Consider the following 16251-nt stretch of genomic DNA (forward strand, 5'->3'; position numbering starts at 1 on the left):
CGTGTGTGTACATGTATATATGTGTATGTGTGTATACGTGTGTGTGCATGTATATGTGCATGTGTGTATGGGCGTGTATATGTATACGTGTGTGTGTGTTGTGTTTTAGATACTATCCTATCAGTCTGACAGCCCTTGGCACATGGCAGACACTGAATTAAACGTTGAATGAGGAAATCAGATGCTTTTTGGAAACAACAAAACCCTTGTCAAAAGCTTTTGGGACAGGTTAGGGATCCAGTCATAAGGGCGTGATGGCTGAAACAGGTCACAAAAGCCCAGGGTACAAACCTTGAGAGAAGTATGGCGGCAGGGAGGCACTCTGTGGAAAACTGCTGTTACTGAAGAGACAGAAAAAGAACAAAATTTATTTGGATTGGGGTGATGGGGCCAGATAGGGGAGCTTGGTTAGGGAAGCCAGACTGTAAAAGCTTCTTGATCTGGTATCACTTCCCCTGCTGCCCCCAAAACCATGGGGGCTGAGCACAGGGACAGAACTTCACTACATCCCACTGTGGACCATGCCAAAGTCTAACAAGTTTTATAAAGTAGAACAGCAACAACATTCAACTGTGTAAAGGGCACTTAAAAGTTACTTTAAACATTGGCTGCAACTTGAGCTCTTTGAGTTGGGAGAATACAGAAGTCCTCTTCTCAGAGGACTTTCCTTTTGCTAGGAAATTATATTAATAGGCATGTCTTTGGTGAGCAGTGAATCTCCAGGCTTAGGGTCTGCAAGGAGAGAGCAGCCAGATGAGAAGGGAAGTGCATGCTATGTGGGCTCTGCAGCAGAGGGTGATAGTATTTGCAGGGCTGAGGTGGGGAAGCGGGCCCGGGGGTGGGGGGCCCTGAAATGCTGTCTGTTCCCTCCATGCTGAGCAGCAACTCCTGCACCCATCAGTCCAAGCCTTTGGGAAAAGCCTGCTCTGCACAGCAACCTTGTGCAAGTGGGATTTTGTGCGAATGAAGGATGGGGTTCGAAAGGCTAGCGTGGAGGAAAGCGGCAGGAGAGTCAGCAGACAGGGCAGCAGAGGCCAGGGGGAAGAGAGAGAAGAGCAGTGGAAACTCAGGGGCAGAGGGTCCCAGGGCAGAGGAAATATTGTGAGAATCCTGCTAGGAGTTGGCAGGGGTGGATGAGTCTTGTGGGTGGTTGAGTTTTCTACAATTTTAGAGAAGGGTCTTGACTTCTCTCCTTGAATATTAAGAGAGAAGGTGAGCCCCCAGGGCTGGAGGACTTGGGGAACACCACAGGCTGTCCCTGGGCTTGTCTGGGGATAATGACTGGGCCTTTCTCCTGTTCATGCCTCTGCCCCTGGGCAGCCTCATACCAGCCCTGAGAAACACAGCTGCTACTGAGAAAACAGGGGGACAGAGACTGCAATGAATTCTAAGCAACAGCCAAGCACAAGGTGCATTTTCTCAGTCTCCCCAGCCAAGATACAGATGAACTTCAAGTACTTAGACCAACTGGGTTTCTTAATCCTTGTTGTTTCTTTGAACTCATAAAGTGAAAATATTCTTTGTTTTCTACCAAAAGGCCCATTCTATCTGGAGGGATCAAGGAGGAAGTCAATTCCTCACCCCTCTCATCTCAAGCGAGACTCAGAGGACACTGGTGAATTAACACACCCTTCTAAATGCTCAGCTTGGTTTTATGTCTTAAGACCCAAAATGTTCAGACCCTACTATCAACCTGATCATTTCCTTTTTTCTCAATCCACCTGGCATTACTTCAGTACTGGATGGACCTAAACATTATATTCAACTAGAATTTCACGACAGAGCCACAAACCTTTCTGAGAATGCTCCATGCATGTGAGAGGACGGGAGAGAGTTCATAGGGCTTGGCTTAGCAGATCTCGAAGGGAAAGTGTTGGAGCTCATAGGAAGTAGTGCTGGCTGGGGCAAAGGCCTCTGATGCACTGTGCAGAGGTAGAAAACAATGAATGAGATTGTCAGGCCCCAGCTCTCACTAAGAAACATTCCGTAACTGCCCCCAGTTAGAAACAGCTAGTATACAGAGGACACAAAAATCCAGCAGATCAGATGCAATTAGGCAGTAGTAGGATGGAACCTTGCTTTCAAGGTGTTTCTAGATGACTTAACTACCACAGAATCCATTTACAAAGGGGTGCAGATCTAGATAATACTCTAAAATACACATTTATTTTGTTTTTCACTTTTGAAATGTTAACTTGGCAGAAAATTGTCAGCTGGAAACCTTATAAATTTCAGAAGTGATTTACAAGTTTTGTTTTATGAAAGTCAAAATTTTATGCTGTCTCATTCGTTGGCAGTTACTGATTCTTTACCCAAGCATGTTAGAAGACATAAATGTGAGAAATTTTTCCATCAAATCATGCATGCAATTTTACATTTTCTGATACGATTAAGTAATCTGCATTGTTACGCATGAATTTTGTCTTCTTTGGTAATCCAACCAAGTAATTCCATTTTACCATAGTTATGCGCTATGCCAATTGACATAAGTCTACTTAATACTAATTTAAGACTTATAATTGATTCTATGGGGTTCCTGTACTAAACAATTCTGTTTGAATGCCTTAGCAGGAAAATGAAAGAATGAGTTATAAGCTATAAGAATGTGTTTCTGAACGTACCATCATCTTCATCCTGGGAAGGGGAAGAAAAAAAAGACATTAAGCTATCATCAAAATACAATTCTTAAAATAAAAACTGCATTTCTCCATCAAATAAGTATCTGCTTCTGTCTTTGGCAGTTATACATCCTTATAATAAATATATTGTGGAGAATAATAGAACTTGCAAAGTGGTTTATAATTTCTTAATACAAACAATCATCTAAGGGCATTCCAGTATGAGACTCTTCTCATACACTTAGCATGAAATAAATTCTGAGGTGCCTAAAAGCGTCCAAAGATATAATAATATTGACAATATCTACAATGTGTCCAAAAGATTCATACACAAGATTTCATTCAGTTCCCGTGGTGACCCTCCAAAAATTTAACATCCTCATTTTACAAAAGCATGATGCTAAGGAAGAATTCTTAGCTTGCCAGGAGTTACAGAGATGGATTCAACCCCAAATATGTCCGAACAAAGCTCAGCCTTCTTTTTGGCTCTCTTTTGCAATGGCCACTCTTCTTAAGAGCAATAAGACCTTATTTATACGGTGGCTTACAAGGTTTATCTACAGTCCTCACCATTTTTATCTTCAGAGCAACCTTGGGAAATTAGACAAGGGAGGGACTATTTTATCTTCTACTCAGATAAGAAATGAGGTTGAAAGAGAAAAAACGATGTTTCCACCAACTAATAGACCAAAAGGGCTAACTTGAACTTGTTTAGTTAGGCCAGATCTGTAGTGATGAAATAGCACCTTTCTCAAAGTGTTGTTAAAAGGATTAAATTAGTTACTACTTGTGCCTGGCTTATGTTAAGTGCTCTTTAATAAAAGTTTGCCATCAACAATCCTACCACACACCGAGAGAAGGCAAAAAAGGCTACAGTCAAAATCATTTATCTCAGCTGGCCAACTGGGAGTCCCAGCAAAGAGCTGCATAAATAAACGCACATGGGCTCACAAACCCCACACAACAAAATCACTCTTCAATACTATTGCAAGTATTTCCCCTCTGGTTCCAGAAAATACAAATCCCAGATTCTCATGAGCACAAGTGTCAATCCTTCTAGAGCCCGGGAAACTGGAATGTGATGTTATCCTCACTGTCCAGCCTTACCTCCACCTTGTCCCTATCTCTCCAGCCAAGCTACTGTTCTCACCATCTGCAGCCTCCGTGGGCACTGGTATCCACCTGTTCAGGACACTCCTGAGGGGAATCCCCATGGGCTTTCTTTAAGAATGACTCTGTGTCCTTCCTATCATTCAATGACCAGCATAAATCTCACCTCATCTAGGAAGTCACCGTTGGCTCCTTGAGCCACATGGGACACTTTCTTCCCTCAGCCCCACACAGCATCCCATGACTGCATGCTGTCTGGCATGTGGAGTTGTGGGTGTGCCTGTCTCCATAAGATCTCAGCACTTCACTGGAAGAAGCGCAGCGTCTAGCACAGAGCTGCAAAAATAGCAGGTACTTTTGGGCTGAGCCCTTGAATGACAGCAGGGGTCTGATGGCCTTCAGAGGACTTATGGTGAAGAGAAACTCAGCAGATCTGGGCTCAGATCCTGGCTCTTTATAAGCACTCAATTTGCAAAGAGTATCTTATTCCTTCTGAGCCTCAGTTTCCTCTCCGTAAAAGAGAAAAGATGTTTCCTTATAGGTTCATTATACTCATATGTAAAGTGAGTAATACCCAACTATCCTGGTTTTCCTGGGATGAAGGCAGTTCTTGGGACATGGGGCTTTTCAGTGCTAAAACTGAGAGCATCCCGTGCAAACAAGGGACAGCTGGTCATATTTAAGTAGCATGGCATTGAAGAAATGCTATTTCCCCTCTTTTTCAGGTTGCGGAAGTATTGAAAAGGAAGACAGTAGCCTTGGAAATTTAGGCATGGCCCAAACTTCTGGGCATCCCTTACTTTATCCTCTTCTTTTCCTTGCGCCCTCTAATTACCAACCCCTGGTAACGGGGCTGCAGTTAACCCAGCCACCCTGGGAGCTCTTAGAGACACATGAGCTAAACAACACAGCATGATGGACTCCAGACAATGACCAAGGCCCAAAGACAGAGGCACCAGCCCTTAAGAGTGCCCTGGGTGCAGGACCAGATCCAGGTGCTGGACCAAGGCCGAGGTGGAGGGAGTCCCAACCTCCTCAGAGCCTACGAGGCTTTTCCCTGTATCAAGCACTTATAAACTGACATTTTGTACTTACATTCTCTCTTCTGTCTGCTCCCCATCCATGCCTGAAATGAATTAGAGCAAAGAAAAAGAACTGAGCATGAAGAGTTTCCAAGAGCCAGCCTCAGAATACAGTTTTGCTTCATTGAATAATCAGAAATCGAACCCACTGAGCACAGGGAAGATGGGAACCAACAAACCCCCATGCAACAGGGGAAAGGGGCTGGAAGGGACATCTGGTTACTCAATGTTCTGTCATCATTGCAAGCTGAGCTAGGCGAACCTTTATTCTGCGTAACTAATGCAGCAAATAATTATGTGTATATAGATGGTTTAGTCAGCAAACTAACTCTTCAGTAGCTATTAAATTTCACTGAACTGTTGTTTCTCCCAAGAAATGAAAACATTTCAGGTAATATTCTCCCTTGCTGTTGTTTTGAAACAGCCCTCTCAGGGCCCACCTAGGTGTAAAGAGAAGACAATTAGAAAATGTTGCTGCTTTGGGACTATTCCAGACGGGGCTTGGTACGCTTTGTCCAGACGAATGAGCCAGTCAAACTGATTTGCGGACAGCTGCCTTAGGGCTGCAACAGGCATCTGCACTGCCTGGGCTGATCATGTCCTCTCTGGGGAGATGGGGGAGAGCGGGACAATTGGTTGCTTCACACATCATCATCTCAACCTGTGTTTATTTAAAATTTTGTTCCTTAGGAGTTTGTTGCATTTATTTTGATTTTTAAAAAATATTACACTAAAATGTTATCAAACTCCATTACTGAGGAGATTTTTGGCATACACTGTAGCCCTGGTCTTAATTTAATCCTCACAACAGCCAAGCAAGGGCGATAGTTATGACCCCTGATTCACAAATGAGATGGAAGCCTTGGTTGTATCCTTTGCAAGCAGCAAGGTTGGCCTTAACCCCAGGTACATGTGCGCCATTTGGTAAATAGGCTGAAAACTACTTCATAGCAAAGTTAAAAATACTAAGGCAGAGTTCAGTATTCTGCAATTATAAAACGTGGTTGAGCAGTAAGGAAGACACTTGCGGTGACCTAGAAACCTCCCCCAGTCATTTCCTCTCTGCCACCTGTATTGAAAAATAAAATAGTGAGTACAGTTCCTAGGCACTGTGAAGGCTTTGCTATGACGAGGTAGGAAAACTCAACGAAATATTTGACTGGAATATCTAAAAACAGCAGTCATCCCACGCCCTTGATTAGATGTCACTCTACTCATTTGTCAGTAGAGTCCATTTCCTTCAAAGAGACCCTGATCCTTCATAGCCAATCTGTGAAGCCTGAACATTCCTTAAGCCACAGCAAAAAAAGGCCCACCCTGCCCCAGAGCACCGTGGAGCCCAGGAGCACCAAGGAACCTCGGTTCCCACTGCAGAGTCAGCACAGGACAGCCTGTCTGTCGGCCACTCTGAATGACAAGCTCTGAATAACCAGACAGTTACTTTGGCACAGGTGGCTTCTTCCCTGGCAGGGGGCTGCTTCTTTCATGTCTTTCCGTGGTCGGTGGTAAAGGAGGCTTTTGAACCTTGGGTAAATGCTCCCCGAGAGGCCTGTGGAGTTCAGGAAAAGGATGTGTGAGAAACAAACTTTGCCAAGGCAGAGTTCTACAGAGTGTCCCGTGTACCCTCACGTAGATGCAACAGTCTTACCTTCCCGCTGGAATCGAGGGCTGCAAGACAGGAGGGAAGATGTATAAGTGTCCAAGCACTTTCCAAATAATAAGGACAAGATGCGAAAAAAACAAGCAAAACCAAAAATCAAGATCACAGCTTACCTTGTCAGAAAACAGTGGTTTCTTTCCTGTAAATGACAGACAGCAGATGGGCCATGAATTCAGAACTTCATAAGCATGAGGTTTAAAAACAGTTTGATGAAACTTTGAGTCTGAACCCTTTTGGAGGTTGATGGAGTTTAAGCATCAAAACATTTTGGGGGTTGATGGGGTTTAAGCAGAAACTTCAGACTAGGAAGGGTCCCTTACAGAGCACCAAAGTTTATAAGCTCAGAGAAATTAAATGGCTTGACCATTTACATTTAAGGTCACACAGCTTTGTGTACATACCAGTAGTATTGTGGATTCTGTGCTTTTTTTAAAAAAAAAAAAATCAACATTTTCTTTTATACAACTGATGATCAAAAGGATTCATGTTTTCTTTGGGATTTTATGCCTCTTTAATTGGTCAAAGTATTTCTTCTGCAGCCTAAGTTTTATTTTCATATCTGAAATAAACCCACTTGCCACAGAGAGGTTAATTTTTATCCAGTTCTGTAAAACACTTGAAATTAAATGAAACACTCCACTTAGTTTCTGAAAAACTTTTAACTTGGGGAGAGCATTTCAGAAGATTCTCCTGGTATGCTGCAAATCTTTTCTGTCTGCTTGGTTTTTGTTGGTATTTGTTTGTTTTGCTTTTCTTCTAGCACAGATGATATTCAGGCTCCCTGAAGAAATGCCAGGTGTACTTGATAATTCTGCATCACAAAGTTATTCAAAGCAATTTAATTTGTATTCTATCTACAGTCCCCTAAAATAAATATGTCCTTTGTCTTCAATGTGATAAAAGTATTACTAACAGAATTCAACCAGGTCTAGAAGCAAATCCTATATGACCATGAGCAAGTTATTTAAGGTTTTTGAGTCCCAACATTATCATCTCTAAAATGAAGATTATAGATTAAAACTATAGGTTTGCCATAAGAATCGGGTGACAATTTGTATGCAGGATCAGGCACTTGATTGTGAAAGCTGATCATACAAACTGGGAATTTTATCACATCCAAGGAAAACAGTCGAGAAGCCAGAGGGAAAAGCACTCAGGACACATATCATTGCTCCAGAAATGTGATTCTGTGCGAGGTTGGCTGCTGAACCTGCCTGCTGTAACCTGAAACCACTTTTATCTAGTAGTTGCTGAAATAATCTGCTGCCACTTGAAGATTAATTTGCCCTCTGCCATCGCTCACCAATCAAAACTTTCCAGCCCCCCAGAACCAATGAACTTTCTCTTTTTTTCTTTTTATTTAGACGGAGTCTCACTCTGTCGCCCAGGCTGGAGTGCAGTGGCGCGATCTCGGCTCACTGCAAGCTCAGACTCCCAGGTTCACGCCATTCTCCTGCCTTAGCCTCCCTAGTAGCTGGGACTACAGGTGCGGCCACCACGCCCGGCTAATTTTTTTGTATTTTTTAAGTAGAGACGGGGTTTCACCATGTGAGCCAGGATGGTCTCAATCTCCTGACCTCGTGATCCGCCCGCCTAGGCCTCCCAAACTGCTGGGATTACAGGCATGAGCCACCGCGCCTGGCTATAACCAATGAACTTTGTCAATGAGCGATATGTAACACTTCTCTTTTCAATAAAACCTCCAATCTTCTTTTTGTTCTTCAGACATACTGAAGACCCTGAAGACCAATTGCCCCAAACTGCAATTCTTTCTTCCTAAATAAAACAAATTTAGAGATTTGCCTCTACGTTTTTATTTTGACTTTGATATGGTCCATATGGGCTGACAATTGTTAGTAAACTCGCCTTTTTTTCCCTTCCTTCCACGCCCAGGCACAGCTAATGCCCTATGGCGAATGCTGTGGAGTTGTATTTTCACAACATGATTTATTCTTTAAGGACCAAGTACATGCTAAGCCCATGATAAGAATATTGCCTCACTGTGAAGAGCTTACTGGCACTGAGTGTGGTGGCTTATGCCTGTTGGGAGGCCAAGACAGGAGAATCACTTGAGGCCAGGAGTTCAAGATCAACCTGGTGAATACAGGGAAACCCCAGTCTCTATAGAATATTTAAAAATTAGCCAGGCATGGTGACATGCACCTGTAATCCCAGCCCCCTGGGAGGCTGGAGAAGAAGGATTGCTTGACCCTGGGAGTTTGAGGCTGTAATGAGCTATGATGGTGCTATTGTACTCCAGCTTGGGTGAGAGAGTGAGACTCTGACTCAAAAAAAAAAAAAAAAAGAACTTGCTGGTAGTGGGGAGAGTTTTGATGGTTTAAAAGCTGTTTATGAAACTTTGCTTTGGGGTGGAACCTCTACTTCAGAGGGGCACCCAGGAAACTTAGATTCATATTCTTTGGCCTGAATAAGTATGTTAAAATTTGCCAATTTTTGCATATTCTCTGAGTATGTTAAAAGTCTCATGTGGAGTGTAAACATTTTAAGAAGACAGTAATCCTTCCAAAACATCACAGAAAAGGGACTAATTCAAGGGTAAAACAGAAATTGTCAGAAAAGTGTGTCTTTTAAAAATGTTTTTAAATATAGAAAAAAAGAATCTTTTAAAATAATAACTTTTGTGTCGGGAGGTGATTGTGAAGGATTTGATGTCAGTGTTCCACTTTTCTGATGTCTTGGCTCATAGTAGTGAGCAGGGTTGGAATCTAAAGTCAAATCTATCTTCATTTCCATGTAATTACACAGCTCTCTATAGCAGACAATTCCAAGCCAAAACAGCCAGCACAGCTTTGCATGACTCAGCAGAGCTGTGATGTACTTCGGGGACAGAGCAGTGAGCAGCAGCCTCAAATCCAAGAACTGAAAGTCATTTTGCTGACAGACAAAAAGGGATTGAGGCCACAGAAAGCTAAATGCCTGGCTCAGAGCACAGCCAAGAAAGGGGTGGGGGCAGCTGGGATTCTGAGCTCCTTTCCGTTCAGTTACAGAGTTCCTTCCTCAGACTCATATAGTTCACAGCAAGTTAAAACCCAGGGTCCTCAACTGCAGCATGATATGGTGGAAAAGAGCCCCCACTTAGAAGTCAGAAAGACGAGGGTTCAAATTTAGGCAAATTATTCAACTTCTTTGACCCTTAATTTTATCATCTGAGAAGTGAGGATAAAAATGCACGTCCTTTGTTGAGTTGGTGTGAGGATTAGAGACACTGTAGGTGTATTCGCGGTATGTAGAGCACTTGCCCCATAGTAGTTGCTCAATAAATGGTAGCTAAGTTTTAGAATTGAATTGAAGATAGCTCCCCATGAAGGTAACTGCAATCCAAGAATATTCCCTGTAAATTGTGAAGAAAAAGGACTGTGGTATACCCAATGTTTGGTCAATTGTGTACCGAAAACCAAAACATCCCTGGCATTTGAATAGCACCTTAGGGATTTTATAAAGCATTTTCTATATACAGAACATCCACCTTACAGATTAGGAGATTGAGCCCTGAAAAACTAACATCCCAGTGGTCTGTGAGCTACTAAGTAGCAGGCAAGGCAGCAGACACCAGCTCCCCTAACCCCCTTGTCTCAGTTCAGGTCCTCTCTCTGTACCCCAAAGCCTCTTGGCTAAAGGACAATGGGATTTCTGTACACAGATCACACACATCACATAGAGAAGCAGCACCGTCCCCAGGAGCAGACAGCAGGAGCTTTCTAATGAGGCAAATCTGGGTTTAGGTCTCTACTCCCATCACTTGGTAGCTGTGTGATCTTAGGAAGGTGCCTCTTTGTGTTTCAGTTTCCTCATCTGGAAAATGAGGATGATTCTACTAGTCTCCATTTCCTAGTATCGTGGCCATAGTTAAATGGGACGGTGCATGTGAAACGCATGCAGGAAGCACTTTATAGCAGCTTATCATTATTACTATGCATTAAATGGGAATCATACCCACCTAGTGTGAAGGGTTCTCTGTCAAACGGAGCTAATGAACGATCTAAGGGAGGTTTCGTGCTTCTGTCTATTGAAGGAGCAGGGACTGGAAGGGGAAAAGGCTGACATCAATGAAAAGAAGAAAACAGTCGGCTGGGGGTGGGGTGGGACTAGGGGAGTGCCTGGTGGGAACAGGGCAAAAGAGAGCAGCCCTTGTACTCACGCTTTGCCGTTTTGTGGTTTCTGCTTCTGCTGGGTTCTTCGTGGTTGGTCTGGGGTGGTGGTAGTGGCTGCATAAAGATCCAAATGTTAGGAAGCATTTCCAATACATCAGCAAGACCTGGCACACCCAAAACCTGTCTGGATCTGCCCACTTTTCCTTATCTTCATGTACTGCCTAAAAACATCCATGACTATTTCTTCCCTGAACTACTGCAGTAGCCTCCTATCTGAGTTCCCTGTTCTAGACTCTGCCACGCAGGCTCTTTTCTGCAGGCAGCGGAGTGAGCATGTCGCTTTCCTGATAAGACTTCCAGTGGCTCCTACCACATTAGAAACAAAACTAAAACTCGTTAATGTCCTGCAAGGCCCTGCCTGAGCTGGCCCATGTCTGCTCTCTCAACTCTTTCCTGTGATCCCTTCTCAGTACCCATGGGGTCTCCACCTTAGAATCTTCTTGCAGTTCTTGGAAAATCTCAAGGTGATGCAGTCTTTGGGATCCCTACACTTGTTTCCCTCTCCTAGAATGTTCTTCTCCGAGCTCTTCCCACAAGTGGCTCATTCTGTCCCAGCTCCTTGTCACCTCCTCCCTCCACACCATCATGTTACCTGGTCTTCTGTCCCCCCAACCACACATAACTACTCAAATGATCTCTTTCAGACATCTGTCTACCGTCTGACGACCTGTCTCCCCATAGCTCTAGTTGAGCTTTAAGAAAGCAGAGACCTCATTTATCTTGTTTCCACTTTATCCCCAATGCCTAGAACTCTGCTTGGCACATAGTAGCTGCTCAGTCAATATTTGCTGATTAAATAAGTGAATCCTGCATCTCAAAAGAAGGTCTTCAAATATCAAAAGTAATATGCACTTGTGGATAAACTTGTGAAGAGAACACATTCATAACTATCAATTCCTTAGTCTGAGCATCTCAGGGTCACTCTGGGAACTTATCAGATTCACAAGAGCTAGGCTGTATGCCTGAAGAAAGAGAAAACGGGGTTTGCTACCTCTGTCCCCTCCGGTCGGAAAGCACCTGTCCCTGGAATTTCAGGTGTCGGCCAGGAGGTGGCGCAAGTCTTTCTGCAGGCGAGAGGAAGGCTCGGTACCCACGCAACACCAGTAGGTGCCACGGGCTTAATTCGGTTCTCTTTGGGTTTATTTTACAGTTTTCACTTCTCTCAAATAGTGGGAAGTAAATAAAAACCACCTGTATTTGACCCCAAAAAAGAAACACTTGTGAGTGCTTGGGTATGCATTTCCCCAGCCGAGGGAAAAGATTATAATCTTTTCTTAAAAATTAGAATGAGATAAAGATGTTTATAGTTTTATTTTTCTGTCTGGCGGAGGAAATCACTGCAGTGGACACCAAGTAAAAGAACGGGGGGAGGCCTACCGAGTGATTCCGGCCGGCGGGCGGGGGCGGGAGGCCGGCCATCGGTCTCTGCGGGGGCACGGGAGGCTGCTGGGGGGTTTTCCCAGAGGGGGGCCGGTCTGTGGAAACACAAGGTTATTAAAGTGAAATGGGAGTGTCAGCCAAGCTCAGGGGTCTCCAGGAACAGATATGCAGCTCGGGGCACCGGGGGTGCATGATCCTCAACCCCCAGGCCCGCACCAGTGCCAGTAGGAGCCTCAGCCACGGGGAGACCAAGCCTGGATCTCACCCACCCTTCCCTGCCCATTTTTTCTGTCCTAGTTTGTGTCACTCTCCTTATACGCAGGCTCGGCTCTCTTTACACTTCACAGGAATAGGTATTTATCCGAGATTTTGCCAATCAAGAAAGGCCTCTTTGCAATTAGCTCAGCCAAAACTGGAAGGGAGGATTTTCAGACAATTTTGTAAAGAAGTATACATACACATACCTTTGCATGCAGACACACAAATATACACATGTGCACACATGCACACACACACGCATGTATATGCACACACCTACACACACAGAGACACGCGTGCACAAGAGACACACACACATGCCAAAAAGCTCACAGGCACACCCAGTTGCCTGTGCAGAGTGAAGTGAACTCTCATTGCCATAGGGATCCTGTTCTGTCTGCCCTTCCTTCCCCTCTCCAATGTCCTGGGCTGTCTCCTCCCTGACACTTCCTCCTTTTGCTTGTCTCTTCCCATAAAGGGAGGAGCTGGTCACCAACTTCTCTTACCAGACCACAGACTCTTAAGTGGAAGCTAGATTTGCCTTGAACAGAAACTCACATTATCTGGGCAGAAACTCACATTATCCAGATCTCCAGGGAAGTGTCCCTAGGCCAGGTTGACAGGCTGGCAATTTCCTACCCCTTTGACAGGGAAAGCCCAGGACAAGACCATCAAGTAAGAGGGGTGAGTGGGTAGGGCCTCCTTACACTTTGTGCCCTGGGTGCCTCTCTTGCCTGACTCTAGTCCCAGCCGTGGAGAAGTGCGGTTCTTCCACAGGGAAGCGGGTAGGAGCAAGGCCCAGCCTGATCTAATCCCACCCCACTCCACCCGCACTGGCCATCTCTCAGCTTCTCTAATAGGCTGTGCTCCTTTGAGCCCCAGGGCCTTTGCACAGCCATTTCTACTGCTTCAGATGTTCTTCCTTACCACATTCATTTCCACTTGGCCAACTTGTATTCATCCTTTAATCTTGGTTTAATATTACAGCTTAAAGATTACACCCTCAGGCAAACGCTCCAGCCTCATCTCCTGCACTTGTCTTCCTGTCTCTGTGTCACAGTTTCACTAAGTAACCTCATGGCTCATCTGTTGGAGGCTGCCTCACCCACCGGACTGTCAGTCCCTTGATGAGGGCTGTCTTATTCACTCTGTATCTTAATGACTGGCACACACAAGGTGCTCAACAACTGACTTATCCATTGCTTCTCTGGACCTCCACTTCCCTATATATGAAATAGACTTGATCATGGTTGTCCTTATTACACAGATGTTTAAAAACCACCATGAGACATTGAGACAGCATTTTGTGAAAGGGCTTTAGCATGGAAATGGGTTATACCACATAAAGGATTAAATGGTATTCGTTTTCTGTGGTACTGATCTTCCATTTTCAGCTTACTCCATGGAAGTATATTATGCACGTATGTATTTGTTTATTTTCTGTCAACAGCACTACTAGAATGTAAGCCCCAGGAGGCAGGGGCTGTGTCTTCTTTCCTGATCATTTCTAAGCACTGAGAATGGGACCTGGGCTCCCAGCAGATCAACGATGTTTGTTAAATGAACAAATGGAGAGAGAAGTGGGCCAAAAGAACAGATAGACAAGAAAAATCGTAAATACTGTCTATTTTTTTTAAAGTTACAGTCAAACCCTACTCAATATCTTCATGTTTATTCTAGCATAATAATGCCATGTAACTGTAATTTGGTTAAAAGACAGGGAGGAACAGGAAAGTGCTCTTGGAGTGCCTGAGTAAACTGCCAATTAGCCTTAGGTGGTAGTTCAATGCCAATAGCAGCCACCGCAGGCAAGAATTGGTTGCAGTATTAGTAGTCCTCACAGCAAACCTATGTGGTCTGTACATTTATTACCCTGTTTCACAGATGAGGAAATTGAGGCCCAGAGAGGCAGAGTTACTTGAACAAAGCCACATAGCTGTTGAGAAGCCGCGCAGGTATTGACACCCAGAGCTTTCTACTACATGGGCAAGCTGGGGCATCGGTCTTCTGTGCAGCAGTGGGGAGCTTGGCTTTGGGCTGCTGGGGCTGGAAAACCCAGAAATGGGCCCTTACCGATGTACATGGAGTTGGAGTTGGGAAACGGCTTGGCAGGCAGGATGGAGTTCTGCAGAGCCTCCTCGTCATTGGAGGGTGGCGGCTCATAGTCGGCGTCGTCTTCCACCGGTGCCTCTTCCTCCTCATTGGGGGACTCATAGTCTCCGTCATCCTCCCCATCCTGGTCATCATTGGGACTTTCATAGTCGTCTTCTTCCTGTCAACGCAGTGATAGGGGCAGCGCAGTTTGTAGAGGCCATGCGGCCCTCGATGTGCCTGTGCCCACTCTCTCCCTGCCAAGCCTCATCACAGTATAACCCGGGCCAGGCAGCCTGAAGACAGTTACTCCCATTTTACGGATGAGGAATCTGAGGTCAGGGAGCACTGTATCACAGGGGCAGCAAGTCATGGACTTGAGACCTGGTGAAGGTCTTCAGACAACCATTTTACACAACACCTTTGTGCACCACAGAGAAAAAGAGAAGAAAGGAGAAGGATGATGGAATAGAGGGTACTGGAATAGACTCTGTCTTGAGTTAACACATTTTTTGCTCTAAGCATCACCAAGAGAAAACTAAAGGCCTGGAGCATTTGTGATGATATTAGTTAATTGCCACTTCTGTTCAAGTGTGCCTGTGCTCAAAAAATGTCCTCTGATTATAACCTAGTGCAGCATTGGAGGCCTAGCTAATGGGGAAAACAGATAAACAAAGCCTGTTAAGTGAAAGGCAGATTAAGTTGTATCTAGGAGGGGACAGTCAGAGGCTGTGCTATTCTTTTTGCTGAGAGTTGAGTGTATAAACACATCCATTATTCATGAAATCTGACACTGAGTGTGAAGCTGCTCTCTTGGAAAGAATCTCTAAATTTTAGATTTTTTATTGTATTTAATTTTTGCTTCTTCCTGGGTCTCAGGGAAAGTAAGCCCGAGGTGCTGGGTGCTTTTGCCTTTGAAGCAGTCCATGAAGGTGAACGAGCATTGGAATGACTTCCCAAGCAGAGGCAGCAGCATCAGCAACAGTGATGAGCGCTCATCACCGTCATGCCAAACTCCAGGGCGCGAGTCAATGAGCCCAGACCTCAACACTCAAGGGCAGTGTGGGAAAAAGCAATGGGAAGTGGCCACTTTTTGAGGAAAGAGATGTTCCAATGTCCTAGAAATCCTGACAGCTTTGGGTGGTCTCAGACAGACTGTCTTTAAGTTGTTCTGTTGAAAGATTCCTGTGTTTGTTTTTGACTTGAGGAATATTAAAAACTTCAACAATAGAGGGGCAAAGTGAGCACTGGGTGCCTTCCCAACTCCAAAAAATGACTTTGTCCTGCCCTATCAGTGGGCTTATTACTTAGGAGCAGGTGGGCAGAGCGCCGAAGGAATGCTGCTTCAGATCAAGAGCCTCAGCATGGAGGTCTGCAGGCACGTGACCTCCCTCCAGCCGCTGCGGACCCCTCCCTCACCCTGTCTGCCCTAGGCCCATCATTCCTGACTTGACACCAGCTCTTTACCCGATCAACCTTTCTCAAATGACAGAGTTTTCCTCTCTGCTTCTAGAACAATCATTTTCTCCCAATCATTTGGCTTCTAAATTTGTATGCATGGTTTTGTGGCTAATTATATTCTGCTATATGTGTGTTAAAGTAAATTAAAATGGAGACCAGGCCTGAAGAATCCCTGAGCAGACAAAACCAGTTGGGTCTCATCAGTGACCTAAACCTTACTTGATTTGCAAGCATAAGCAAAAGTTAACTCGCACTATTTCTTGTCAATGTCTACGTTAAAGAAAAACAGAACTTAAGCTCAACCAATCAGAAGTAGACAGCAAACTTATAATTATATAACTAGGAGCTTTCCAGCAAGATAGACTAAATGAGATCGGTTATAACTATAATCCATCAAATATTTTATTCTTTCTTTCTTT

General features: G+C 44.5%; 1 protein-coding gene across 1 annotated transcript in view; it reads right to left on the reverse strand.

Annotated features, from left to right (window-relative positions):
* Positions 1 to 16251, reverse strand: part of LCP2 (lymphocyte cytosolic protein 2 (SH2 domain containing leukocyte protein of 76kDa)) — a 50118-nt gene that overhangs the window by 9200 nt on the left and 24667 nt on the right. The window contains exons 7-17 of the mRNA XM_011947759.1: positions 14354 to 14552; positions 12020 to 12117; positions 10630 to 10696; positions 10429 to 10512; positions 6584 to 6609; positions 6459 to 6478; positions 6252 to 6359; positions 4824 to 4854; positions 2622 to 2634; positions 1793 to 1922; positions 292 to 341 (exon numbers count right to left, since the gene is read on the reverse strand). Of these exons, the coding sequence (XP_011803149.1) occupies positions 292 to 341; positions 1793 to 1922; positions 2622 to 2634; positions 4824 to 4854; positions 6252 to 6359; positions 6459 to 6478; positions 6584 to 6609; positions 10429 to 10512; positions 10630 to 10696; positions 12020 to 12117; positions 14354 to 14552 (826 nt within the window). The remainder of the gene's footprint in view (positions 1 to 291; positions 342 to 1792; positions 1923 to 2621; positions 2635 to 4823; positions 4855 to 6251; positions 6360 to 6458; positions 6479 to 6583; positions 6610 to 10428; positions 10513 to 10629; positions 10697 to 12019; positions 12118 to 14353; positions 14553 to 16251) is intronic.

Source organism: Colobus angolensis, unplaced genomic scaffold (genome assembly GCF_000951035.1).
Source record: "Colobus angolensis palliatus isolate OR3802 unplaced genomic scaffold, Cang.pa_1.0 Scaffold27, whole genome shotgun sequence".
Classification (NCBI taxonomy): Eukaryota; Metazoa; Chordata; class Mammalia; order Primates; family Cercopithecidae; genus Colobus; species Colobus angolensis.